The following is a 27466-nucleotide window of genomic DNA, read 5'->3' on the forward strand; positions in this document are numbered from 1 at the left end:
AAGAAGGAGGTTTTGGGGTGGGGGCGTGAGGGGATCCTCAAGCCGACTGGGGAGCTGAACCTGTTGTAACTGAGCGAGTTAGAGACGCCACACTTTGAGATGAATTCAGGAGTCCTTTATTAGCCGGCGACCGAGAGACGGTTAGTACTCAACATTCTCTCAGCCCCAACAAGGGGCCTGATTTTCTTCTATACTTTGCTTTAAAAAGGGGAGCGGGCAGGGTCTAGTTAAATCAGTCTTACAGAAGTAAAGCAGGCAAACAGTTAAAAGGATAAATGGTTACAGGCAGGCAAACAGTTCCAGGTGCAGGGGCTTTAAATCTATCACAAGGTGAAAGACACGGGGCTTTGGGCGTTACCAACCGGACACAAACAGGGGGGCTCTGGGTACTATTAACCAGGAGAATTCCTGGGAACTGCAGAGAAAGCTTGCCACAGTATCTTATCAGTTAATTGCATTCTTGGATGTGCTGGGAGTCAGCTTGCACAAGTTAAGTCCTTGAGGAAGGAGGGTGGGTAAAGGGCTGCAAATGAAAGAGCCAAGATGGAGTCTGTCTGGCTCTCTTAGCGAAGGGAGAGTCAATTCAGGTTAAAACAAGGTAGGGTATCACAAGCCCACTTAACAAGAGCAGCAGGACCCCAAGAAGAAGAGCTTTAGGCGTCTCCACAGTGGTCCCAGGGCAGTTCCACACAGGTCTCTGAGACCCCACAGACAGGAGAGCTGTGACGACTCCTAGTGACCAAGAAAGCGAGGAGGTGGTGGGCGAGAGGCTCCCAGAGGCCTTGGGGCACTAGAGGGGAGATGGAGCCGAGAGAGAGTGGCTCTGCAGGCCCCCCTCTGAGACGGTGCATGACGTGTGGCCCTGGGCCCAAGGGTGGGTGGGTACCGTCGGGGGGGTGCACGGGGTGAGGGAAGGGAGGACAGGAAGAGGAAGAGGAGGTGGTGGCCGCAGTGACGTGGTGCTCAGCCAGATTCAGCTTCGTAGGAAAGGTCCCCGGTGGGCCGGGCTGGCACTGGGAGTGCCCTGGCTCTGTGTCTCGGCTGAGTGGCTGACTCCTCCTGGAACGCATCCCTGACATCCTCCAGGCGGGGCTGGGGCTCCCATGGGGACACACAGTGCCCAGGCTTCCAGCCTCCCAGCGCTGGCTCCCTGTGGACTCAGCTGCCCCCCACAAGCCTGCGAGCCACCAGAGAGCAAGGGCAGGCTGTCCTTGCCGTCCAGATACCTGGCGCAGGAGGGGGTCTCAACCTTCAGGGTATGGGCTGACTCAGTGGGTTTCTCCTCCCTCCAGCTCTAACCCACCTGTGGCATAAATACATCACTCCTCTGGGTTGTCTGGCTGGTGCAGGCCCCAGGACGGCACCCCTTTGAGGGGAAAATGGGGGCATTCTAGTTTCCATGAGCCCTGGGACTCCCCTGCCTCCCACCGCTGCTGCCTACCCTCCTGTTCCAGGTACGCGGGCTTCCTTCCGTCTGACGATTCCTGCTACTGGAGTCATCCTTCCCGAACCCCTGCCTTTGCTTAGCCTCATCCCCATCTCTCAGTCCCATCCTGCAGCTGGGCAGGCGGTGCTGGGCCCCGGAAATGCCCTGTTCCTCCCTGGAACACGTGGCCTGTGATTTTCCTTGAGCACAGCACTTTGTGACTTTGATGTAAACATCAAACACAGCCCCCTTTCCTGTCTTCGCATCCAGGAAATAGGTTAGTTTCAGACAAGCCTGCTTGTTGGAGCTCAGCAGACACCAGGCCTTCCGGCCAGGCCTGGCCCCCCGTGGGCCTCAGAGCTGCTGCTAGGGCATTCAGGTAGGTGACTGTCCTCGGGCCATCTGCCTGTGTCCTGCCACCAGGGCCACCCCAGGGGGCTCTGGGAGACCTGTCAGAGCGTGAACGCCCCATCCATGAGTGAGAAACCCTGGTGGGGTGTGACATCCTCCCCCAGAGTGGGTGCAGAGAGTGTGAGCGGCAGGGCCTCCCTCTCAGGCTGGGGGCTCGGCCTGCCGGGAAATCCAGACTGGCTTTGTAAGTCCTGATTCTTCACCCAGAACCGGCTCTCCGTTGGCGTTGGGACCAGAGACCCCACAAGTGGCCTGTTTGCCTGGACATCCACCTGTACGTCCCCAGGTAAGTGGTGCCTGGGTGGAGTGGCACCTGGCCACTGTCTCCATGGTGGGCTGTGTCTGGAGGAGGAGGACAGAATATTAACCGGGAGTCAGGAGGCTGCTGGGAGGACCAGGAAGGCTGGAGGACTGGGCTGGGTGGTGACCGGCTGGAGATGGAGGCAGACAGGGCGTGTGGCCATGCTGAGGGAAGCAGCTCCCCCTGCAGAGGCTTGGCCAAGCCGGGCTGTTCAGGGGACACAGCGAGGCCTGCTTGGTCCCTGGGCTCCTGCTGGGCCCTGTCTGGCTGCAACCTTGGCTCCCGGAAGGAGAGAAAGCTCCAGAGAAAGCGCAAGTGTAGTCTAGCCCCCAGGCCCTGTGAAAATAAGGGGGATGTTCACCAGTGCCGTGAGCTCCATCAGCAGAATGCTGTCATTCCTGTGAGGGGCCCAGGGCAGGCTTGAGCCACTTGTAGCCGAGCTCAGGTTAGAGGAAGACCTGGGGAGAGAAAAAGCAAAACACCGGGTTCCGCTTAACTACTGTGTGTTCTTGGCAAGTTGCTCGGGCTCTCTGACCTCAGTTTGTGCATCTGTTAAATGCACATGCAGATACGGGCACCTGGCAGGTGCCTGGTTCCTGACTATTGGCGAGAGGCTGGGAAGCGTGTCCCAGGTAGGAAGGATCCCCGACAGGAATAACCGAGGTTCGTGAGGTGAGCAGCGCGAGATGACTCCTTATTCTCGTCTTGGTTAGAACAGCAGGCAGACGGGAGGTGCTTAATAATGCCTTGCTGAGAGATCAGGGTCAGGGACTCCTAAGGTGCCGCCTGTGAAGGTGCCTCCTGCTGAATCCAGAGCTTGCTTTTCCTCTTCTCACCGGCCCTCCAACCTCAGCCCCGCTGCCCTGGCAGTGTTGGCGGGGGTGTTGATGTGTACACTCTGGAGCCTGGGGGCCTGGCTTCACATTCTGGCTCTGCCACTCACCAGCTGTGTGAGTGGGCCAGTCACTGCATCTCTCTGTGCTTCCCTCCCAGGGCTCTCAGGAGAATAAAGAGAGTGACTGTATCCACAGTGCCTGGCGCATACACGTGTGGAGAAACGTCTTGCTAAAACCCTCATTATCCTCACTAGCTCTGGGTGGCCTTGGGCTCTGGACTCCACAGTTCCTATCTACTCTCTGGGGCTGCAGCACCTAGACCACCCCGTGCTGACCACTCCCTGCCCCAACCCAAGGTACAGGGTTAAGGCAGCCGTTCTCATCAAAGCCAATTTTGCCTCCTCCCATACCCCTGGGACAGTTGATAGTGCCCGGAGACAGTTTGGGTTTTGACCCAGCGGGTGTTACTGGCATCTAACAGGTCCAGGACAGAAATCCTGTGAACAGCCTACAAGGCCCAGGACAGTTCCACGCTGTCCCCTCTTCTCTTTCAGCCCCTATCCTCCCGACTCACTCCGCCTTTTCCCATCTCCCTTTTACAGTCACAGAGCCTGAGGCCCGGAGAGGGACTGCTGGTTGCTGAGGTCACACAGGCAGCGGAGGCCGGAGTTGGGGGCCTCCCTGGAGGGGTGGTGGAGGGGCGTTGTTCAATCCAACGCCCCTTAGAGAGTCTGCTGGGTTTGGGACTCTGACCCTGACCCTGCCCCAGCCTGGCTCTCCAGGGTCTCCTGATAGCCATTTGCTGGAGTGGTTAGCACTGGCTGCTGCATTGGACACACCTGGGTTCAAATCATGGCGGCCCCTTGCAGGCTGCATGTTCTGAGCGTGACATTGACCTCTCTGAGCCTCAGTTTCTTTCTTTCTTTTTTTTTTTTTGAGACGGAGTCTTACTCTGTCGCCCGGGCTGGAGTGCAGTGGCCGGATCTCAGCTCACTGTAAGCTCCGCCTCCCGGGTTTACGCCATTCTCCCGCCTCAGCCTCCGAGTAGCTGGGACTACAGGCGCCCGCCACCTCGCCCGGCTAGTTTTTTGTATTTTTTAGTAGAGATGGGGTTTCACCGGGTTAGCCAGGATGGTCTCCATCTCCTGACCTCGTGATCCACCTGTCTCGGCCTCCCAAAGTGCTGGGATTACAGGCTTGAGCCACCGTGCTCGGCCAGCTCAGTTTCTTTAGCTGAGGAGTGGGATAATAGTTCCCACCAAATGGAGTTGTGGTGAGAATTAGAATAAATGACTAATGCTCGTGAAGGGCTAGGCAGTCCCCAACACAGAGGCTGTTGCGGTTGTCCTTGCACACTTGACAAATACTTGTTGGGAGGAAGCAGGAGCTTCCATAGAAAACAAGACAAGAGCCGTGGGCCCGGCCTCGGGGAGCTCAGCCTGGTCACGGACCGAGGAGCAGAGACAGAGGCCCTCAGGACTGTGATGTGGCAGGATGGGGACCCTGGAAGCCTAGGGGAGGTGCCTGACCCAGGCTGGGGAGGGGGCGGGGCACATGGGATGCTTCTGGGAGGATGGGACAACGGAGGAGGCCTGAAGCCTGAGGCCCAGGAGGAGGATGCGGCGCTGTTCTGGGCTGAGGGAATAGCCGGTGGCCGGGATCCTTAGGACGGGCCCCTCCTCTCCCACCGTGGGTCAGTGGAGGAAGTCCCACGGTCCACCATCCCCCACCCGAGGAAGCCCCTCTGGCCCCTCACCCCTCCCCAGGTGTCAGGTTCCACTGGTGTTCAGAGGCGTCCCCACCCACCCCAGCGGACTGCGGACCTTTGTAGGTACCTGGTATATTGAGCACCTGCTCTGTGCCTTGCTGGTATAGGTAGGGGAACAAGACAGCCTCCACTCCCATGGTGCTTACGTTCTGGCAGGGACGAAGATACTATGTCACCAAGTTGATACAGTGTCGTCTTTTAGGTGGTGAAGAACCATAAAGTTGGGTCAGGGCTAGAGAGAGAAGGAGAGGCTATTTTAGAGAGGGAGGTCAGGGAAGGCCTCCTGGAGGAGGTGACTTAGGCAGAGACCTGAATAAAGTGGAAGGTGTTGGGGGAAGGGTGTCCAGGCAGAGGGAACAGACAGTACAAAGGCCCCGAGGCTGCACCATGCCTGGTTTGTTCAAGGAACCTAATGAATAACATGAGGAGGCCCGTGTGGCTGGAGGGGAGCGAGTGGCGGGGGGTGACGGGCATCATGAAGGGCCTTGGGGGCCGCCCTGAGGACTTGCATTTTCACCCCGGGTGAGGTGGGAGCCTAGAGGGCTTCCAGCAGAGAAGAGGAGGATGTGATGGCGTGACGGGGCCCAGCAAGTCTCACCCCAGGGGGTCCCTGCAGCCCCAGGGCTGGGCATCTTCACTGGCCCTGCTTTCCAGAGGTCTGGCGAGCTTCACTCGCTGCTCAGGCTGCACCGTGACCATGTAGTGGGTCCAGGATCCCATGATTTGAATCCGATCCCTGCAGTCAGGAAAGACATATGAAGGAGGAGCCTGTCGCATGGCTCACTGCTGCTGTGTGGCTCATGGTGCCACCAAGCTGGCATCTGCTGGCGACCAGTGCCTATGCGGCCACTGTTGGTAGGCACAGGTGCCCAAGCACATCTTGGGGATTAAGGAGCAGGAAACACGGCTTCAGAGGGACTTAAGGTCTCAGGCGAGGACTGGGGGTTCAGAGAGAGAGAGAGCCAGGAGCTGGTGTGGGAACAGGATGGTAGGGGGGCAGTAGGAGGAGGTGGGGGCAGTAGGGGGCCGGGGCCCCATTCCAGCAGTGCCTTGGGTGGGGACATGTCAAGCCTCTGGCTGGGGTGACATGGGAAGCCTCTGGCTGAGGGGACAGGTGGAGCCTCTGAGCCTCTGGCTGAGGAGACAGGTGGAGTCTCTGGCTGAGGAGACACATGGAGCCTCTGGCTGAGGGGACACGTGGAGCTTGTGCTGCTCCTGCCCACTCCCACCAGGTCCTGTGGCTTTGGCGTGATACCTCTGCTCTGACGATGGGCATGTAATGGGGGCTTTTGATGTCCAGAGAATGTTCTGTGAAACAGTAGACCTTTACGGCTTTGCAGAATAGGCGTGGGAATTAAGTGACGCTGAAAGGGGTCCTTCCATGTGGTCTTCTCGGAGCCTTTAATGTGCTTTTCACAGCATTTGAAACTGTATTTGACCCCTTGACTCTTTTTTCCTTTGAAGCATGTTTGGGGAATCTGATCTCTCCGCAATAGCTGTAATCTAGCACTGCCTTTACCCAAGGAGGCCAGGTGAATGGTGGGGTTCCAGGCCTTTACCCCAGGAGGCCGGGTGAATGGTGGGGTTCCAGGCAGGTCCTTCTGACCAGGCTCCAAGGCTTCTTTCCATCGTCCTCCCAGGGCCTGGGCTGTGAGCGTGGGGCAGGTGCCCCGTGGCTGCTCTGCTGTGATCTCTCTGCTGGGATCCTGGGGCTGTAAGCTCTGGGAAGGCCAAACTAGGATCTCTGAACTGTGAGCTCAAGAGGAAGCTGGCTGGGGTCAGCCTAGGGAGAACCGTAGGCCAGGCTTGGGGAATGAAGAGGCTCGCTGGGGACTAAGGGATAGGGCTCCTAACCCAAGTCCTGACCATTGGGGTGGCCCAGGCAGGACGAGGGCCGGGGTGGGTCTCAGGGTGGGTGTCTCCTGGGAGGGCCGCGAGTCTGCAGGGACACAGCTGAGAACAGAAACATCTGATCCTCTGCCTGGGGTCTGGGGTCATCCTGGGGAGCTGTAGATAGGTGCAGCTCACTGACAGCAGACACTCTGGCTAGCCACTGCGTGGCAAATTCTCCCCCCTCTTGCCCCCGGACTTTTCATCTCTGCCACCTCTGCCCACCTTCTCTGGCCTCCCCAGCATCTCTGGCCATGGGGTCCCTGGGAACTTGGGCCCCATGTTTTACTAGTGAGGACAGTCCAGAAAGGCCCCAGGGGTGGAAGAGGAGCCGCCCATCACCTGACCTGCCTGCTGTGGGCGGTGTTTGTGATTACGGTTGTCCTCGTGGGCCGTGGGACAGGGAAGCTGGGATGCAGCTGAGATGCACAGGAAGAGAGCCTGCCTCTGGGACTCCTTAGCCTCGGGTCACGGATGGCAGCCCTGGGCTGGGCACCGAACCTCCCTCATCTCCTCTTCTGCCCTAACCTGCTTGCAGCTACCCAGGCTGCACCTGTGGCCACGTGGGGAGGAGCTTCTCAAACTGTGTTGGCGACAGTTTCCTGCCACAGCTTCCGGCCCCAGGGACCAGCTTTGCTACCCTGCACCCATGGTCCTTGGACAAGCCCTCAGTTTGCTGCCTCATCCCGCGTCCTCATGCTTTGTGGGAGTGGCTCCATGAGTCTTCAAGGAAGGGCTGGCTGGGTTGGAGAAGGTGGAGGGGAGACGGAAGGGTGCACTAGGTGGAGGGTACTGTGTGGATAAAAGTATGAACGTCCTTTGAAGGAAAGCAAGTAGCACAGCTCAGCTGGGGCAGAGGGCTGGGGAGATCCAAAGCAGTAGACAGTAGGGTCTTGAGCAAGGGAGGCCTTGGGGAAGAATTGCCAAGGAGCAGCTTGCAGACTCTGGAGCTCAGCTCTGTGGAAATAGACTGTGGGTTCAGCCAGCCACAGGCAGCATGAGCGTGCCATCTGGATCTTAGTTGGTTGTATTAATGGAAACAGTTGGTGGAGATCAAAGGAGATGATGCCAGCACCAACCCACCTCAGTCAGACGAGAGATCTGGGCGCAGGGAGAGGTGGGTGTGGCAGCATGTATGGCTACTGACAGAATGACCCAAGTAAGGGGACCGGGCTGGGGGAAGGAGAGTGAGCACGATGGTCAGAGGGCGGAGGCAAGCCAGGGGGTTGTGAAGGACCAGAGAGGTCTGTGAGGCTCAAGCAGGAGGGAGGAGTCATCGGTGTCGGCCACTCAGGGGGCCCAGGATTGAGGAGGTCACAGAGTGCTTGTCTGGTGCCCACAGACTGCCAGGGGTGCTATCAGTGCTGGAGAACAGCCTAGGGAGTGGGCGCAGACCGTGGGTCTGGCTGAGAAGGCTGGGAGTCAGGGACATGGGGACAGGAGTATAGACAGCCCTTAATCACCTTTCCTATTTGCATTAGCATTTTTAGTGTCCGTTGTGTTTGTATCTTCCAATTCCTTTCCCCCTTAATCAAAATTTGGGGTATAAGTTACATACCATAAACTTTTTATATCATTTTAGTGAAACATTCTGAGATTTGACAAATGCATACAGCCCAGAGACTACCACATCAATCAAGATACAGACTGTTCCCCCGAATTCCCTCCTGCCCTCTGTCATCACTCCTTCCCCGACCCCCAGCACCCAGCAAGCCCTGGCGCGTTTTCCATCCCTGCAGTTGTGTGTGGAATCACAGTAGCCCTTCGAGCCTGGCTTCTCGCACACAGCCGGAGGCCTTTGCGATGTATCCGTGGAATCGTGTGCCTCCGTATGTTGTTCCACTCATTGCCAGTAGAATTCCACGATAGGCATGTCCCACGGTGCATCTCATTCATCTGCTGGGAAACATTTAAGTTATCCCTAATTTTTGGCAATTGTGGCTAGAACTGCTATAAAGGTTCCTGGGTAGGTTTTTGTGTGAAAGTCAATTTCCATTTCTTTAGAGTGAATACCTAGGAGCCTTCATGACTTTTTTTGTTTTTTTTAGATGGAGTTTTGCTCTGTTGCCCAGGCCGCAGTGAAGTGGTATGATCTCAGCTCACTGCAACCTCCGCCTCCTGGGTTCACGCAATTCTCCTGCCTCAGCCTCCTGAGTAGCTGGGACTGAGTAGCGTGGTGCCCACCACCACGCCTGGCTAATTTTTGTATTTAATTTAATTTAATTATTTATTTGAGACGGAGTCTTGCTCTGTCACCCAGGCTGGAGTGCAGTGGCACCACCTCGGCTCACTGCAAGCTCCACCTCCCAGATTCACGCCATTCTCCTGCCTCAGCCTCTGGAGTAGCTGGGACTACAGGCGCCCGCCACCTCGCCTGGCTAATTTCTTGTATTTTTTTTAGTAGAGACATGGTTTCACTGTGTTAGCCAGGATGGCCTCGATCTCCTGACCTCGTGATCCGCTCACCTCAGCCTCCCAAAGTGCTGGGATTACAGGTGTGAGTCACCGCGCCCGGCCCTTATTTTTTGTACTTTAATGGAGATGGGGTTTCACCATGTTGGCCAGGCTGGTCTCAAACTGCTGGCCCCATGTGATCCACCTGCCTTGGTCTCCCAGAGTGCTGGGATTACAAGCCTGAGCCACTTCGCCCAGCCACTTCATGACTTTTTAAAAACACTCTTGTGGAATGGTGACCTGTTTCTCCAGGTGGAGCCACAAATGCAGTCCCTTATGAATCTCTGGAACACCCACCTGTCCAGGATCCCCCTCAAGCTTGGCCCTCCCAACCTCACCATCACAATTAATCAGGTTACAATGCAGATCCTGGCCCCTCCTCCAGCTACTCTGACCCAGACCTCACCTGATTCCCATTCCAGTACCTTCCTTTCAGCTCCAGAGCCCATCCCTGGACACCCAGGGCAGAGGAAGCCTCTCGATTCACAAAAGCATTCATTTTACCCCTTGGTTCCATTTGCATAACTAAGAAGGGCACCCAAGGTCACTTCTCCAATGCAAACGTATGCCTGAGTAGCCTCGCTGGGCCTCTCTTAGTAGAGAAACGCCTCGTAACCGCTATGGAGAGGTATTTTTCCCCAACATTCTATGAAAACTTACAAATATGCAGAAAATAGAATTAACTGTACACCAACAACTCACCTGCTAGATTCAACAGTTAATGATTTGCTATAATTGTTTTATCACATACAGTTGATCAACACTGTTTGTGGAGTTCTTATTTGTGAATTCACTGACTTGTTAACAATTATTTGAAACCCTAAAACCAACGTGGCACTTTTGCGGTCATTCTCAGACATACAGAGTGGCAAAAATATGAGTCACTCGATACAGATGTTCCCACTGAGGATGTACAAGGCAAACGTTCTCATGCTGCAGACAAGTGTCTTTTCCATGTTCTTTTTTTTTTTTTTTGAGACGGAGTCTCACTCTCGCCCAGGCTGGAGTGCAATGGCGTGATCTCAGCTCACTGCAAGCTCTGCCTCCTGGGTTCACGCCATTCTCCTGCCTCAGCCTCCCAAGTAGCTGGGACTACAGGCGCCTGCTACCACGCCCAGCTAATTTTTTGTATTTTCAGTAGAGACAGGGTTTCACCATGTTAGCCAGGATAGTCTCCATCTCCTGACCTTGTGATCTGCCCGCCTTGGCCTCCCAAAGTGCTGGGATTAGAGGCGTGAGCCACCGCACCTGGCCAGTCTTTTTCATGTTCTATTTGGTGGTGCCACATATTTTGTTTTTTTATTTTATCTTTTTTTTTTTTTTTTTTTTTGAGATTGGAGTCTCGCATTGTCACCCAGGCTGGAGTGCAGTGGCAGTGGCGTGATCTCGGCTCACTGCAACCCTCCACCTCCCAGGTTCAAGCAATTCTGCTTCAGCCTCCTGAGTAGCTGGGATTACAGGCACCCGCCACCATGCCCGGCTAATTTTTTATATTTTTAGTAGAGACGGAGTTTCACTATGTTGGCCAGGATGGTCTCCAACGCCTGACCTTGTGATTCACCCGCCTTGGCCTCCCAAAGTGCTGGGATTACAGGCGTGAGCCACCACGCTTGGCCTACTTTATCTTTTTAAAGACAGAGTTTCACACTTGTTGCCCAGGCTGTAGTGCAGTGGCCTGATCTTGGCTTATTTCAACATCTACCTCCTGGTTTCAAGAGGTTCTCCTGCCTCAGCCTCCCAAGGAGCTGGGATTACAGGTGCCCACCACCACCTCTGGCTAATGTTTTATATTTTTAGTGGAGACAGGGTTTCACCATGTTAGCCAGGCTGGTCTTGAACTCCTGACCTCAAGTGATCCACCCGCCTCAGCCTCCCAAAGTGCTGGATGACAGGCATGAGCCGCCGCACCTGGCCTCATATATTTTGACTGTTTGTGCTTTTTGTTGGTGATGTCACTGGTTAACATGGCCCCCAACCATAGTGCTGAAATGCTGTCTAGCATTCCTAAGAGCCAGAAGGCTGTATGTGCCTTATGGAGAAAACATATCAGATAAACTTATAGTGCTATTGGCTAAGTGTTCAATGTCAGTGAATCAACCAGGTATATTAAATAAGGTGTCTTTAAGCAGAAACTCACAAAAAAACAAGGTTATGTCTTGATCAGTTGATGAAAATGTAAACAGAGGCTCCTAGGAATCTAACTCTACATTTCCCCTAGGAGGGATAGTTCTATATTTGCTAGTTCAGTGTTTGCGTTGACTTTACAGAACTGCGGAGAACAACAGGAGTCAACTGTGTCTCTCTGGCTGTCTAACCTTTTATCCGTCCCTCTCGCTCTGTGTGTCCATCCATCAGTGTTATTTTGGGGGGTGCTCTCAAACTAGATTACAGTCCTCAGTTCCCATCACTCCTAAACATTTCTGCACACAGATTGTTACCTAGGGTTCAATATTTTATGTTTCTTTTTTAATTGAGGGAGGCACATACAATTAAATGAACACATCTTAAGTGTACGTTCTCTTAGTTTTGGCAAGATCAGACACTTGTGTAAACCAAGCCCTGTGAATATACAGGACGTCACCATCACCCCAGAAAGTTGAGGGCAGGCAATTTAAAGTTATCTGCCTTACCAGATGTCCATCCGTCTAAATAGCCTTAATTCCTCCTCCCCTCAATCACACATTTTGTTTGTTTAATAGCTGTATCAAAGTTCACTTTGAGATTAAACCCTAATGTATTTAACCAGTCCCCTAGGGATGGATATGCAAATTAGCATATGCTCCGTAGAAACTTGCCAAGGAAGGCAGAGGGCAAGGCGAGGGGGCCTGCTAAGGCCGAGGGGAAAGGGTCAGCGGAAGCGACAGGGGAGGCTGAGAGGTAGGGCGCTTGGGTGAACAAAGCTGGGTGTGGTCTCAGGGCTTCTGTGCATGCCGTCCCCTCTGCCTGATGCGCTGTCCCGCGTGCTTTTTGAAAAGTTGGCTCCTCCTTCAGATCTCCACTCAAATGCTAGCTCCTCGGAGAAGGTGACCGTCCTAGCGAGAGCCACGTCCTCTCTCTCTTAATGTCACTCCACTTACTTCCTTTGTAATGTCGACCTCAGTCTGTAATGATTGTTTTTGTTTCTTTCTCAGTTTATCTCAAGGCTCTCCCTCCATAGAGTGTTGCGTTCGGGAGGGCGGGGTGGGACCGCGTCTGCCTGGAGCGTGCATATCCCCAGCACTGGGCCTGAAACACAAGAATTCAGCACGTGGTTGGGACACGAAGGGATGGGTACAGGTGTTGGTGCTTGGGAACCAGTTGGCGTGCCTGAGTGTCCACATAATGTCTCTGGAAGTCAGAGGGGGGTTTGGGACTTCTGGATCTGTGCCCAGCAGGCTGCGGCTTCTCTCCAGGTTGACTCTGGCACAGAGCAGGCTCCGCCCCCTTGGCGCGCTCAGCCTGCGGCACTGATGCCCTCCACGCAGAGTCTCTTGCGCCGTCTCTGGGCCCCACGTACCGGGTTCAGGAAGGCCCCGATGTGCCTCCGACCCTCTGTGAATCCGCAGGTTTGGGGAGGCCCGGGGCGATGCCAGACCCCGCGGCGCACCTGCCCTTCTTCTACGGCAGCATCTCGCGCTCCGAGGCCGAGGAGCACCTGAAGCTGGCGGGCATGGCGGACGGGCTTTTCCTGCTGCGCCAGTGCCTGCGCTCGCTTGGCGGCTATGTGCTGTCGCTCGTGCACGACGTGCGCTTCCACCACTTTCCCATCGAGCGCCAGCTCAACGGCACCTACGCCATCGCCGGCGGCAAGGCTCACTGTGGACCGGCCGAGCTCTGCGAGTTCTACTCGCGCGACCCCGACGGGCTGCCCTGCAACCTGCGTAAGCCGTGCAACCGGCCGTCGGGCCTGGAGCCGCAGCCCGGCGTCTTCGACTGCCTGCGCGACGCCATGGTGCGCGACTACGTGCGCCAGACCTGGAAGCTGGAGGTGAGAGCGCGGCCTGGGGCGCGGGGTCTGGAGAGGCGTGGCCCGAGAGGGGCAGTCCGGGGTTTGGGGGGATAGGACGAAGGAAAAGGTCGTCTTCCCCATTCAGTCCCCTTTGGAAGCTGGAGAGGTGGGACACTGGTTGGGGAAGAACCTGAAAGGAGGCCTCAGAGGTAGGGGCTCCGCGGTGGCGGTCGCCTTCCGCAGGATAAGGGATGCTATGGTGCGCTACTGTGCCAGGTGGGAAGGTGGAGGGATGCACTGGGCCGGGCGAAGGCGAGGCTTGGACTGGGGGCGGGGCTGAGAGGAGGGTGCGCGGGGCTAGGGTGAGCCCTTAGGGTAGGGCGGCTGTCTGGGAAGATGGGCTGTAGTCTTGCACAGCCTGAGTGACGCCACCGTGCACAAGTACCTGAATTAGGTCTTCAAGCTGGAGATACGCTTGGGGCCCTGCTGGAAGGTGGGGGTGGTTCCTCCCTAGCTGGACTGGGGAGGGGACCATGGAGGGGGCAAGGAAGTGGTCCTCGACAACCTGTGTAACACGTGCTAGGGACGCCTGGGTGAGGTGGGGTGGGGAGTCCTCTGGGACGGGGCTCCCGGAAGGGGGTTCCTGTGGCGAGCACTTAGCCACACCTACAGACCTCCTCGACTCTCCTTTTATAGGGCGAGGCCTTGGAGCAGGCCATCATCAGCCAGGCACCGCAGGTGGAGAAACTTATTGCTACGACGGCCCACGAGCGGATGCCCTGGTACCACAGCAGCCTGACGCGTGAGGAGGCCGAGCGCAAACTTTACTCTGGGACCCAGACCGACGGCAAGTTCCTGTATGTGGGGCCCGGGGTTTGGGTGCGGTGAGGACTGGGGCTCCTTGGCAGGGATCCTGGGGACTGGGGCAGACGTGAGCGTGCAGGTGGGCCGTGAAGGTGTGCCTGTGCTCCCATGTGCAAGTGGGTTGTGCGTTTCTGATGTGCAAAGGAGCTTGCGCGTGGGGAAGTAGAGGCAGTGACCAGGAAAGCCTCCAGAGTCGGTCCCTTGGCCTGGCTTGGAATCCCGCTTCTGCCACCTGCTGGCTGTGGCCCTTGGGGCAAGTAGCAGACCTTATTTGTCTGCCTGTTTCCCCTCTTTCAATCAACAAATATTTACTGAATACCTATTGTGTATCAGGCACTGAGGACATGGCAATGAGCCACACAGACACAGTGCCTGTCTTCATGGGGCAGGTGGACAAGAAAAGGAATCAGTAAAATAGAGACCCTGTCAGATGGTATAAGTGCCATGTGTGCAGGTGGGGAGGGGTTGCAATTTTCGATTAGGTGGTGGGAAGAGGACTTGCTGAGAAGGTGGCTTTTGAGTAAGGGAAAGAAGCTGAGGAGTGAGCTGTGCAGCTTTCAGGGGAAGGGTGTTTCTGGAAAATGCAATGGCTGGTGCAAAGATCAGGAAGCAGGAGTCTACCTGGTGTGTTCCGGAAACATTGCCATGTGCCTGGAGCTGTGTAGGTGAGGGGCAGAATGGGAGGAGGTGAGGGCAGGGCAGGGACTGCAGCTTTTTGCCCAGGTGAGGTGGGATCCCGGGAGAGTGATGTAGCAGCCCCCTCTAACTGTCCTGTGGTTGACAGCAGTACCTCCCCCCGCGGTCCTCTAGGAGGATGACATGAATTAGTACGTGTGAAGCGAGAGGATGGTAACTGACATAGGAAAAATGTGGTAAATGTTAGCTTTTATATGTGGGTGAACGTGCGTGTCTGAGCCACAGCTGAGGCCGTGTGGCTGTTTGTGAATTTGCTAATGTGAAAAAAATCTCTCAAAAGCTCTTTTTAAAACTCTGAGTGTTCGACAGCCCTGCTGGGGCTGTTGCTTTCTGGTTTGGACGCGGGATCTTTTCTATAACAGATGGTATCCAGGTGCAGCTGAGGTCACTCAGGCCCCAGAATACAGAGAAACTGGTGCTGCCTCTTTCCCATGACCTCAGGAAGCCCAGTGTTTTCCCCCAAGAAATCTGTGGGGACAATTCCTGGGCCTTCCTTCTCGTGAGTGCTTCTTGGCCTGAGCCCCTGCCCGGCAGATCCCTCGGGTCACCTGCTTCCCCCAGGGCTGTTTCCTCTCCTGAGGTCAACCCACTTGGAGGAAATGACCACATCCCTTGATTTTCCTCACCCATGTGACGTTTCTGTAGATTGCCTGCAGGCTTCTTCGCAAGATGCAGCTCCCTCTCCAAGAGTCTGTTGTGGGCTGATAAAACAACTCTTTTTACCCTACCGTACAGATTCAGATTTTGGCTGTAAATTGGAGTGGAGTTTCCCAGGCTTCTGAGGGAGTTCTTAGATACGTGTTGCAGATAATACTCAACTGCTGGCACAACTTCTGAACAGCTCAGGACAGGGCTGTGTTCTCTAAGAGGAAACCTTTGCCTTTGTATCCGTTAGTTTTTGCTATATAACAAACAGCCCTAAGATTTATTGGCTCAAAATGACAGTTATTACTCTTCCTGATTCTGTGAGCTAACTAAGCAGTTCTGGTTTGGGTCATCTAGGCTGGTCCTGAATAGGCTGGGATGGCTACACTCACATGACTGGCCATTGGCTCAGTGTCACCTGGGTGATGGGGATGAGCTGGCCCAGTGGAGTCATCATCCAGCAAGGAGCTGGGGCTTGTTCGTGTGGTGGTGGTGCAGGGTTCCCAAGATCAGTCGGAGAGGAGAGGGCAAGTTCAAGCCTTTGTTTCTGTAATGTCACTGATGTCCTATTGGCCAAAGCAAGTCACACGACCAAAACCAAAGTCACTGTAGGGAAGGGACTCCCTAAGGGAGAGGAATGCAGGGAGCCATTTTTGCAAAAGGTTGGTTGTAGGATTGGATCAAGGGGGTTGTTCATCAAGGTATGGGCATTGTGAACATGGGTGTTGGGGGCTGTCTCTCTTTCCTTTTGGACTGTCAGCCTGAGGGTAGGGGCTGCCTCTGGAGGGCTCCGTCTTGCAGTACATGGTGATGGCTGGTCCAGGTGTTACCCACCTTCCTCCAGATGTTGCATCACCCCACCCCAGGTGTGACCCTCACCAAGAGGTTACTAACATTAGCTCACACGTCTCACATGCTCATATCCCCCTCGTCCAGACATGTTACCCCAGGTGCCTGAGAGTCCAGGGGCTCTCCCCAGGCTGGACACAAAGAAGGCTCTAAGCCCTTCCTATTGATGTAGCTGATTCTTTCCTCCCGTCTCTGCTTTCTCCTTCATAAAATGTAAATTCATCTGTCTTTGATTTTATAATCTGAGTTTCTACTCTGGTTTCCCCCTACATTCCCAATGTAGCTTTTCATCCCCGCAGTCTCTGCCTCTCTTCTTAGTTTTCCTTTCTTGTTCTCTTTCCCTCCCCGCCCCCATCTCTCTTCTTCATCCTGCACTCACACACACACATACAGGTCGTGATTCTGCCACTGTAATGGCTTAAAAATTTCCCCCAGATTCCCTAAAGCCTCCTGAGAGTGACAGAGGATTCTAGGGGGTGGGAGAGTGAGTGGAGGATTGAACAGGTGGGATTTGGGGCCCCATTCCGCTTGAATGACAACAGCAGCTCAGCTTTGATCTGTTTGCTATCTTAGGCTTCCACATATAGTATTGTGTGGCAAAGCTTTCACTGCCCGAAGGAAAAGTTCAAACACTTTTTGTGTAACACAGCAGAGCTCATGACAGGTTTAGAGTTAACCAGTCTACTGAGATTAGAGGAGTCTCAGGAGGGCCAGGGCCAACAGCTGTAAGCAGCTGTCTGTGCATCGCATGTCAAACTGGCGTGTAGTCTCCCAGGCAAATAGGACCAGCGTTGGCAGTGGGAGGGTGTGGCTAGGAAGGAGAGATGCCCAGCATCTGGGCATGACATAGAGCCTGTGGCTGGCAGTGAGGTCCAGAAACAGCTGGCACAGGGGTATGAGGGACAGTGACCATTCTGGGTAAATGTCAAGAGACCAGAAGCAGCTACAAGGAACCCAGCTCCTGGAAAATTAGGCAAGGCACGCTTTGGACAGAAACTGTGAGAGCTTCTTCTTGCGGTTCCTGAAGTCTGTAACAGCTTTCTCAGGGCTGGGGGTGTGAAAGCAAGACACGTGCCACTAAGGCCTAGAGTGAAGACCAGGACCATGCTTACCGTTGAGCACAGTTCATAGTTGCCGAAGAACGGATGGAATTGTACCCAAGCCTGTGCGCTGCCAACGCTGGCCTGTTTCTGTGTTATTGGCAGCATTTTATGGAATCGGCTGATTTGACTTGAAAAGAAACTTACCCTGGAAAGGGCCTTGAAGAGAGTACATTGTCCAGTGTTTCTTTTTTTGAGACAGAGTCTTGCTCTGTCACCCAGACTGGAGTGCACTGGTGCAATCTCAGCTCACTGAAACCTCTGTCCCCCGGGTTCAGTGATTCTCCTGCCTCAGCTTACCTGAGTAGCTGGGATTACAGGCGTGCACCACCACACCCGGCTAATTTTTGTGTTTTTGGTAGAGACAGGGTTTTGCCATGTTGGCCAGGCTGGTCTCAAACTCCTGACCTCAGGTGATCTGCCCGCCTCAGTGCTCCCAGGGAGACTTACTCAGCCTCCCAAAGTGCTGGGATTACAGGCATGAGCCACCACACCTGGTCTGTCAAGTGTTTCTTATCCTCTCCTGGACCGCAGACCTCTTTGGAATCCTACTGACTGCCCCTTTCACAATCCCCCAAAACATATTCACCTCAAGGACTTTGCAGACAGTTATACAAGATTATGATTGGTCCTGAACCTCGTCCTTCGAACCCTTTTCAGGTCAAGAAGTTATGATTTAGACCAGTTATCTCATTTTATACATAAGGAAACCGAAGCCCAGCGAGGATTAGCAGTTTATTCAGGGTTTCACAGATAATCTGTGACAGAGCTGGGTGTTAGTCCTAGGTAGCAATTAACTGTAGAGTCAGAAATGCATTTGAATCCTGGCTCCACCTCCCACCTCTTACCAACTCTGCAATTTAGGCAAGATACATAATCTTGTGCCTCAGTTTCCTCATCCACAAAATGGAGATAACAATATTACCTACTTTGTGGGGAGTGCTGTGATTATAGGACAAATATGTGAAGAATTTAGAACCAATATCTTAATAAATAAATAAATGGTAGCTCTTTTTTTTTTTTTTTTTTTTTTTACAATCATGAACCAGAGATAGATGGAGCTCTTAAAGGTTCTACATATTATTTTAAGAGCAGAGATACAAGTTGATTTTTTAGCCTATACTTCTGGCTTAAGTGCAAGTTCCAACTGCAAGAACAAAGAACTGCCACTATCTAGCATTTTTTTTTTTTTTTTTGTAAATAAAGTAGAATTTATGGTACTGAAATATATGTGGTGATAACACCAGTGTCTTAGCCTGTGTGGTTATTATCTGGCAGTTTGTGGCTGCTCTTTATGAACTCATGTGTCTCTTTCCAAAGAGTGTATTAGTTAGCATTTGCTGTGTAACAATGTGCTATATTCACACCCTGAAACGTAGTGGCTTAAAACAATGGTCATTTATCATTTACAGCTGGGTGTGGTGGCTCACACCTGTAATCTCAGCACTTTGGAAGGCTGAGGCAGGCAGATCACCTAAGGTCAGGAGCTTGAGACCAGCCTGGCCAACATGATGAAACTTTGTCTCTACTAAAAATACAAAAATTAGCTGGGTATAATGGTGAATGCCTGTGATCCCAGCTACTTGGGAGGCTGAGGCAGGAGAATTGCTTGAATCCGGGAGGTGGAGGTTGCAGTGAGCCAAGATTGTACCATTGCACTCCAGCCTGAGTGACAAGAGCAAAACTCTGTCTCAAACAAACAAACACCAGTCATTTATTCACTCTTGTTTTACTTGGCAATTTGGCTGGTTTGCTTGGTAATCTGGGCTAAGTTCAGCTGGGTGCCTCTTCTGCTGGGTTTTTGAGCTTACTCATGTGGCCACAGCCAGCTGGAAGATTGGCTGGAGCTGCATGGTCTCTGGGATGGCCTCACTCACATGAATGGCTATTGGCCACTCATGTGGGGCACCTTGGTTCTCCTCCATGGGCCTTCTCTAGCAGGCTAGCTTGGAGTCATTCCCATGGTGTTTGGAGAGCTGCCAGGAAAAGCAAGCGAGGGCAGGCCAACCTCAATGCTCAACTACTTTTCAAGTCTCTGCTTGTGTCACGTTTGCTAATGTCCTGTTAGCAAGGCACATGATCAAACCCTGATTCAGGAGACAGAGGAGGAGACCCCAGCTATTGATGCAAAGAGCTCCCTAATATTGTGGCTGTTTTTCTCCAATATTCCACACGGAAGTTTAAATAAACAAGGAGGAAATTATTAGTTCCAGAAGAAAGAATGAAAGAGACAGATGGAGGGCCGGACATGGTGGCTCATGCCTGTAATCCCAGCACTTTGGGAGGCCAAGGTGGTCAGATCACGAGGTCAGGAGATCAAGACCATCCTGGCTAACACGGTGAAACCCCGTCTCTACTAAAAATACAAAAAATTAGCTGGGCGTGGTGGCAGGCGCCTGTAGTCCCAGCTACTTGGAACCCGGGAGGCAGAGCTTGCAGTGAGCCGAGATTGCGCCACTGTACTCCAGCCTGGGCGGTAGAACAAGACTCCATCTCAAAAACACAAACAAACAAAACAAAAACAAAAACAAAACAAAGAGAGAGGAGGGGAGATGGGAGGGGAGGTTTGCTGTTTGTTGGTGAGTGACTTGGCATCGAGTCCCTTAGCATCGAGTCTCCGTTGTCAGGTTTAAAACTTCAGGTTGTGACCCTTAGGAGGTGCTTTCACTTCTCACAGTCCCTGGAGACCATCACCTCCTGGCCAGCCTGCCAGCTGCCTCTGACTTCCACAGCTCCGAGACCCCCAGGGCCAACAGCCTTCCCTCCTCACTGGAAAGCTGCACTTAACAGGAGCTTGTGCCAGTGACTCAAAATAGAAATGTTTTGTGGGAGATGTTGACTGGTGTCACTGTGGGGTTTCACGTGATGGCATTGCATCTGCTGTCCCCGCCTCATGTCTCTGTGGGACGTTTGTTTCCTAATTTGTGGCAGGCTTCTCTTCCTTGCCCGTTTGTGTGCCCTCATTGTCCCCTGCCTTGATTTCCCATCTCTCCACGTTGTCTCCAGACTGTTGTGGGCTAGCCTGGGAACTGCCCCACCCTTCACTGCACTGTTCTTTGGGGAACATGCTGTCCAGGAATGGAGGCAATGGTCACAGCTGTACCTCTCTCCCTCACTCGGGACATTTCCCAAGGAAGGGCCTCATTGCAAGGTGGGCCCACGGCTGCCTTGCTCACTGCCATATCCCTGCACTCAGAACAGTGCCTGGCCTGTGGTCCACAGTCCGTAAAGACTTGTCCAGTGAATGAACACCCGCAGGCAGGGCCAGGCCCGGTCTGAGAATTTGCACCTTGGAGGGTGCAGCTCACAGGCCATCCCAAGGGCTCTTCTGTAGGGCAGTGCAATCCCTGAGGCAGGAGTTGGCTGCTTTTGCCCTCCACAGCTTCCATGGGGCCAGCTGCCCTCCCTCCTCACTGGAAAGCTACACTTGATCCTGCAGTAGAGGCTTGTGCCAGTGACCCCAGACAAAACTGTTTTGTGGGGGATGCTGACTGGTGTCACTGTGGGATTTCATGTGAGGGTGCCAGTGTCTGACACTAAGTTGGTCTGTGTGTATGGGGGATGTGTGTGTACTCAGGGCTGGAGGGGATGGGGGGACAGTTTCTCACCCCACAAACACACCACCTTTGAGGAGCTCAATTCCCATCACAGACATGGAAGATTTATATATTTATTTTGACAAAATTCCAGCAGAAAGCAATCGAGGGTCTCATTCTAGGAAAGGTCCATCTATTATGGAACTGGTCAGTCTTGTGATGAGAAAGTGACTTGTTCTGATTTGTACAGGGTGCCCTGTGAGCTGGTCATGAAGCTGCACCTACCTGTGTGGGTCTAGGTGGAAAAGGCTTTCTCTCCCCAGGAGAATGGTGCTAGGTCTACCTGTTGAAGGCCCTGTGTCTGTCGTAGAAGACCAAGTGCCCCCCATGGTTGGCTGACTGTGTGGCCAAGTGTACCCTCAATGAGTGCCTGTGGATGGCTCTCTCCCTGTGGATGGCAAGTGTCTGGCCATGGATGGCCAAGTGTTCAGCCATGGGGACCAGGTGTTCCCCAGTGGATGGGTGTCCCCCTCCTCCACGGCTGAGTGTCCACTGTGGATGGTCAGGTATTCCCCGTGAATGGCCATCTGTTGGCTCTTGGAGGACTGTGCATTTTCCTGGGAACACAGCCATGGCCCCTCCACCACCCTCTGCCACTCAGCCCATCATCAGCAGATCTGGAGGCGATGGGGGCCTGGCCTGGCTTCCCCAGTCCCTGCAGCTTCTCTGCAAGGCTCCTGGGTGTAGAGCCCATAGGGTGTATGTCGGGGGAACCGGGGCACAGTAGAAGGCCCCCACGTGGCTCTAGGGGTTACATCCCTTCCCTTCCCCTGCCAGGCTGAGGCCGCGGAAGGAGCAGGGCACGTATGCCCTGTCCCTCATCTATGGGAAGACGGTGTACCACTACCTCATCAGCCAAGACAAGGCGGGCAAGTACTGCATTCCCGAGGGCACCAAGTTTGACACGCTCTGGCAGGTAGGCCACCCATGCAGCTTGTTCCGGGAGATGTTGTGCTCTGATGGGGTGCCGGGCTCTGGGGAGGAGAGGAGCCTCTGCTAGCTGCCTGCTCCCTGCAGCTGGTGGAGTATCTGAAGCTGAAGGCGGACGGGCTCATCTACTGCCTGAAGGAGGCCTGTCCCAACAGCAGCGCCAGCAGCGCCTCAGGTGCCTGCAGCGGGCAGGCGGGCGGGCGGGCGGTGGGCGGGGCGGCAGGAGACCTGGCCCCCAGCCCTCACTGGTCCTTCTGCTCCCCCAGAGGCTGCTGCTCCCACGCTCCCAGCCCACCCATCCACGTTCACTCACGTGAGTTGGGGGCACCTGGAGTGTGGCCTTGGGGATGGAGCTGGGGGGTGGCTGTGGGGGAGGCTGGGGTGCCTGTGGAGCAGAAGAGGCTGTGTCTCCACTGTCTCTGGGAGTCCTCAGTGGACATGGGTCTCATGAGAGGGGATGGACATCCCCAGCTCAGGCCTTGCTGACTCTGTGACCTTTAGCCTCAGAGACGGATCGACACCCTCAACTCAGATGGATACACCCCTGAGCCAGGTGAGCGGGCAGAGGTGGGGGTGTGGGTTGGGGCTCATGCCAAGCCGAGAGCAGGGTCCCTGTCAGGGCTGTGGGGTTTCATGGGGACGCTGTGGGCCGGGCCGGCCTGTGGCAGTTGGCTTGGTTAATCCCTGTGACACACATGGGCATGCCCATCACGCCTGCCTGTGCGCACATACGTTCCAGTGTGTACTGACGTGCAGGGAGCATACCTGGCCCCGCCTGGGGCTCCCCAGACACACGTTTGTTGAGCGCCTACCATGTGTCAGTCACGTTCCGAGGTCACTGTGTGTATGAGCCACCGAGCCCTCCTGACATGCCTTATGCAGTGGCGATGGTGATTACCCTCACTTTACAGATGACAGAGGGAGGGCTCTGTCTACCGGGATGTGAGGCAGTGGTGGGGGCGGGATGTGAACCCAGGATGGACCCCAGAGCTCACATTCCTAAAATGCTCTGCTGCGGGTGCTCCTGTGTCTCATGGGTGGGTGCAGACCTGAACACGTGTGTGCACAGAGAAGATACATAGTTACATGTGCACCCAGAAGCTCATCTTTGGAGGCCTTGTAAATGTGGTTGTGTGCTGCATACACAGACGGGGCAGGCCTGGCCATAAGTGTACACGTACGAATGCACACACATGCACACCCCAGCTGGCACAGTAATGGTGCCACGTGGATACCAATGCACCTGCCCCTAGAGTCCACCCTCCTGTGGCCTCACGGTGCACCCACAGCTGTGGCCAGGAGTGTATGCCAGTGCCTGCGTGTGGATGTGCAGGAACACGCATGGGCACCTACCTGCCTGTGCGTGCTCCAGGGACGGCACCCTTGTCTGGGGCTGGTGCTTGTCGGGGCTGAGGCTGCCCTGCTCCCCATGCCCCTGCCTCTGACCTGGGAGTGTACGGCTGTGTGTGCCCAGCGCGCGTAACATCCCCAGAGAAACCGCGGCCGATGCCCATGGACACCAGCGTGTATGAGAGCCCCTACAGCGACCCAGAGGAGCTCAAGGACAAAAAGCTCTTCCTGAAGCGCGATAACCTCCTCATAGCCGACATTGAACTCGGCTGCGGCAACTTTGGCTCAGTGCGCCAGGGCGTGTACCGCATGCGCAAGTATGGCCGCCCCTGCCGTGGCCGGGGCTCCGCCGCAGGGGGGCAGAGGGGGGTGGCTTCACCAGGCTGTGGGGTGGGCACCGGGATGTCTGTCTCACCGCAGTTTGCCTGCGAAACAGACTCTGGGGCAGGACATTGCACGCTGCAGGATTCCCTGAGAGAGCGCGGGACACCTGAGGGGGGTGGGATGTGGGCCTGGGCAGGGGGAGGTGGCTGAGCTGCAGTTACCCAACCCAGCAGAGCTGCAGTGAGGTCCCCGATCCGTGAGTCTGCTGGCCCCTGACAGGCTGCCCCTGGGGAGGGTGTCACTTTGGATTCCTTTTGACAATGGGCTGTTCCCGGTGAGCAACCCGGCTGGGAGCTGTCCTCAGGAGACACTCCCGGCCACAGGGACATTGAGCCCCTGGGTGTTAACCTGGGTGGCCACCGCAGTTGTCCACCGCACAACTCAAGGGAGAAGAAAGATGGGTGGGTGGGGGTGTGGGGCCGAGCAGGGCCAGTGCCCCTTGTCCACACGCCTCCCGTGGCCGGGTCGAGCAGGAAGCAGATTGACGTGGCCATCAAAGTGCTGAAGCAGGGCACGGAGAAGGCGGACACAGAGGAGATGATGCGCGAGGCACAGATCATGCACCAGCTGGACAACCCCTACATCGTGCGGCTCATTGGTGTCTGCCAGGCTGAGGCCCTCATGCTGGTCATGGAGATGGCTGGCAGTGGGCCGCTGCACAAGTTCCTGGCCGGCAAGAAGTAAGCACCAGGTGGGCCCAGCCATCGGGTGGGTGGGGCCGGGGCTCAGCCTGGGCATGGTGGACACACACCCGCACGCATGCATGTGTGGGAAGGACCTGGCTCAGGGGCAGAGAGGACGAGACAGTGGGAGACAGTGAGGAGGGAGCAAGGGCCTGGGCGGACCTGACTGTTCCTGCCTGGGAGTCCAGGTGAGTGGTGCTGTGGCTGCCTCCTGGTGGCAGAGGCCAAGGCAAGGAGTGCGGTGGGTTCTGGGGAGATTCTGATGGCAGAACTGCCAGGGTTTGCTGACGGATTGGGTGTGAGAAAAAGAGGAGCTGCTGGAGAGGACAGTGGAGGAGCCACGTGGGTGTGCACGTGGGGACGGGGACAATCAGACCACATTATCTTTGAGATGTCTGTGACACCTCAGCACGTTGGGGGTGCAGGCAGAGGTCTAGACTTGGGAGTCATAGCGTGTGGGTGATCCCTAAAACCTCGAGACTGGATGAAGGCAGGGGTTTTGCCTGTTTTGTTCACTGCTGTGTCCCCAGCGGGTACTCAATAAGCGTTTTTGAACACATGGTCACCTGGCTCATGCCCAGCTGGGTCAGAGAAGTGTGCTTTGCCCCTGGGAACTTGGCTGCTCTCCCAGCTGACCCCGCCTTCCCCGCCACCCCAGGGAGGAGATCCCCGTGAGCAATGTGGCCGAGCTGCTGCACCAGGTGTCCATGGGGATGAAGTACCTGGAGGAGAAGAACTTCGTGCACCGTGACCTGGCGGCCCGCAACGTCCTGCTGGTTAACCGGCACTACGCCAAGATCAGCGATTTTGGCCTCTCCAAAGCACTGGGTGCTGATGACAGTTACTACACCGTGAGCCTCTGCCCCTGGGATGCCCGGGTGGATAGGCTGGGTGGGTAGAGGGTCCCCGAGCCCTGACCCGGCAGCATCACCCCCTCCCCAGGCCCGCTCAGCAGGGAAGTGGCCGCTCAAGTGGTACGCACCCGAGTGCATCAACTTCCGCAAGTTCTCCAGCCGCAGTGATGTCTGGAGCTACGGGGTCACCATGTGGGAGGCCTTGTCCTACGGCCAGAAGCCCTACAAGGCAGGCGCAGGCAGAGGCGGGTGGGCGGTGCGGTGGAAAGGGGGAGGAGGAGGAGGACCCTGGTCACTCACAAGTGTCTTGGCCCTGGTTTGAGTAGAAGATGAAAGGGCCAGAGGTCATGGCCTTCATCGAGCAGGGCAAGCGGATGGAGTGCCCATCAGAGTGTCCGCCTGAACTGTACCAACTCATGAGTGACTGCTGGATCTACAAGTGAGTGCCGGTGGGGAGGGGACCTGGCGGGGCTGACCCCTGGGAAGTCCTGGTGCTGGATGAGTTGATGTCAACATAATGCCATCCCACCGAGCTCTCTGGCCTTCACCCAGTTCATGGCCCTTGCAGCCACCCCCTACCCGCCCACCCAGCTCTCGGACACACCAGGGTTTGCTGTCCTGCTCCAGTGTGCCCCGCCCTGCCACCCCGCCTGTGGGCCTGTTCCTCAGCATCTAAAACCTCAGTCATCACTCAACACATGGACCCTGCAACACACAAACACATCCATACTCTGCTACTCAACCTATGACACCGACACTCGGGGCATGAGATGGTTCTCCAGTACCCAACACTCCAGTCCCCACCAGCCAGCACGCAGCACCCAGCTACCAGACAGGCGAGCACTGAGGTACCAAATTCTCATCTGTTCCAGCCTCCACCTCTGCCTGGTTGAAGCCCAACCTTCAGACATCTCAACTCCTAACACCATCAATATCCCACCTTCCCATCAGACAACAGGCAACACACACCCAAACAAGCGGATGCCCTAGACTGCCCATGCAACGTGTGGACATTCTTAACGCATGACTCCCCACCGGCCAGCACTTAGGACACTGACACCCAAATACCCAAGCAGCCCAACAGATAGACACCCTCTCTGGCCGGTCCACCCTCCTGTGACACGTGTTAATTCGACCTCCAGGAAACACTCAGGGTACCACCCCCCGGCACCCAAAGAGGCTAGCACCTAGCACCCCAACCCAGTCCACGGATACCCCATGCCCAGTGCCATTAATACTGCAGCTCCCCACTGGCCAGACCCAGTGCCGTGCTCCAAGCTTCTGCTGCTCACCAGCCTCGCACTCCCTCTCGTCTAAGCCCTCGCCCAGCCCACTGATACCCTGGCCCCCTAGTGCAAAGCATTAGCTTTCTTTTTTTTTTTTTTTTTTGAGACAGAGTCTTGCTCTGTCGCCGGGGCTGGAGTGCAGTGGCCGGATCTCAGCCACTGCAAGCTCCGCCTCCCGGGTTCACGCCATTCTTCTGCCTCAGCCTCCCGAGTAGCTGGGACTACAGGCGCCCGCCACCTCGCCCAGCTAGTTTTTTTTTTTTGGTATTTTTTAGTAGAGACGGGGTTTCACCATGTTAGCCAGGATGGTCTCGATCTCCTGACCTCGTGATCCGCCCGTCTCGGCCTCCCAAAGTACTGGGATTACAGGCTTGAGCCACCGCGCCCGGCCAGCATTAGCTTTCTGTATCCCAGGTCCCCATGGTCAATAGCTGCCACTCTGACACCAAGTCCACTCAGTCCGCTGAGTCCTCACTGGTTAACGCTCAGGAGAGGGTCATCCCAGCACCCTGTGTGTGGGCAGCTCTGCCTCTTAGGCTGTGTGGCATCGCCCAACGCTCTCACACCCCAGAGGCCTCTCCACCACCCAGTGTCCCACCACCCCAACAGCCCTGCTGACTTTCTGAGCCCCGAAAGTCTACCTCAGCCAAGCACTGTGCATGCCCACCCTCTAGTGAAGCTGGGTCCTGGGGGTGTGGTCAGCAGCCTGGATGTACCCCCACGCCCACAGGTGGGAGGATCGCCCCGACTTCCTGACCGTGGAGCAGCGCATGCGGAGCTGTTACTACAGCCTGGCCAGCAAAGCGGAGGGGTCCCCGGGCTGCACACAGAAGGCTGAGGCTGCCTGTGCCTGAGCTCCCACCGCCCAGGGCTGCAGCCCTCCACGCCGGCTCTTCCCCTGCCTCAGCCCCATCCCAGGCCCTGCCGCCTGGCTGAGCTCTGCTTGGTTGTCTCCACACACAGCTGGGCTGTGGTAGGGGGCGTCTCAGGCCATGCTGGCCTTGCATTCCCTGCCTGGCCCCTGTCCTCTCTGGCTGCGGAGCAGGGAGGCCCGGGAAGGTGGGGCCGTGCAGCCTGGGCTGGGGGCTCCCAGAGGGCCCTGAGCTGAGGGCGTTGCTTACACGGATGCCTTCCTCTGGGCCTTGACCCTGGAGCCTGGGTGTCCTTGGGTGGTCAGGTGTAGAGAACCAGAATAAACTCAGCTTCCCTCTTGTC

General features: G+C 55.6%; 1 protein-coding gene and 1 long non-coding RNA gene across 7 annotated transcripts; one reads left to right on the forward strand and one right to left on the reverse strand.

Annotated features, from left to right (window-relative positions):
• The first annotated feature begins 1238 nt into the window (after positions 1-1238).
• Positions 1239-27466, forward strand: LOC117099612 (tyrosine-protein kinase ZAP-70). 6 transcript variants are annotated; one of them, XM_033238928.1, is made up of 15 exons: positions 1239-1256; positions 1697-1805; positions 2045-2123; positions 12632-13053; positions 13711-13871; positions 21542-21680; positions 21782-21869; positions 21961-22007; positions 22196-22247; positions 23169-23361; positions 23902-24108; positions 24770-24962; positions 25054-25194; positions 25292-25404; positions 26982-27464. In XM_033238928.1, the coding sequence occupies exons 4-15, from the start codon at positions 12652-12654 to the stop codon at positions 27103-27105; spliced, it is 1860 nt and encodes a 619-aa protein (XP_033094819.1). In that variant the 5' UTR covers positions 1239-1256; positions 1697-1805; positions 2045-2123; positions 12632-12651; the 3' UTR covers positions 27106-27464. The 6 variants fall into 6 exon arrangements, 5 of the variants coding, with proteins under 5 accessions (XP_033094819.1, XP_033094820.1, XP_033094818.1 ...); XM_033238929.1 differs by lacking the exon at positions 1239-1256 and adding an exon at positions 1437-1454; XR_004443919.1 differs by lacking the exon at positions 1239-1256 and adding an exon at positions 25593-25813 and having other exon boundaries at positions 1651-1805; positions 26982-27118.
• LOC117099613 lies at positions 2122-7155 on the reverse strand. The gene is made up of 3 exons (XR_004443920.1): positions 5341-7155; positions 4889-4974; positions 2122-2474 (listed from the first exon to the last, which is right to left on the reverse strand). It is a non-coding gene; the product is annotated as an uncharacterized LOC117099613 (long non-coding RNA).

The sequence above is a fragment of the Trachypithecus francoisi genome, unplaced genomic scaffold (assembly GCF_009764315.1).
Source record: "Trachypithecus francoisi isolate TF-2019V2 unplaced genomic scaffold, Tfra_2.0 Lachesis_group17, whole genome shotgun sequence".
NCBI lineage: Eukaryota > Metazoa > Chordata > Mammalia > Primates > Cercopithecidae > Trachypithecus > Trachypithecus francoisi.

Bases quoted from the DNA above. Each gene is read 5' to 3' on its own strand.
- LOC117099612 (XM_033238928.1), top strand. From the start codon at position 12,652: ATGCCAGACCCCGCGGCGCACCTGCCCTTCTTCTACGGCAGCATCTCG. The intron at 23,362-23,901 runs GTATGGCCGCCC...CGGGTCGAGCAG, and splicing joins GGCGTGTACCGCATGCGCAA to GAAGCAGATTGACGTGGCCA. The intron at 24,109-24,769 runs GTAAGCACCAGG...CCGCCACCCCAG, and splicing joins AAGTTCCTGGCCGGCAAGAA to GGAGGAGATCCCCGTGAGCA.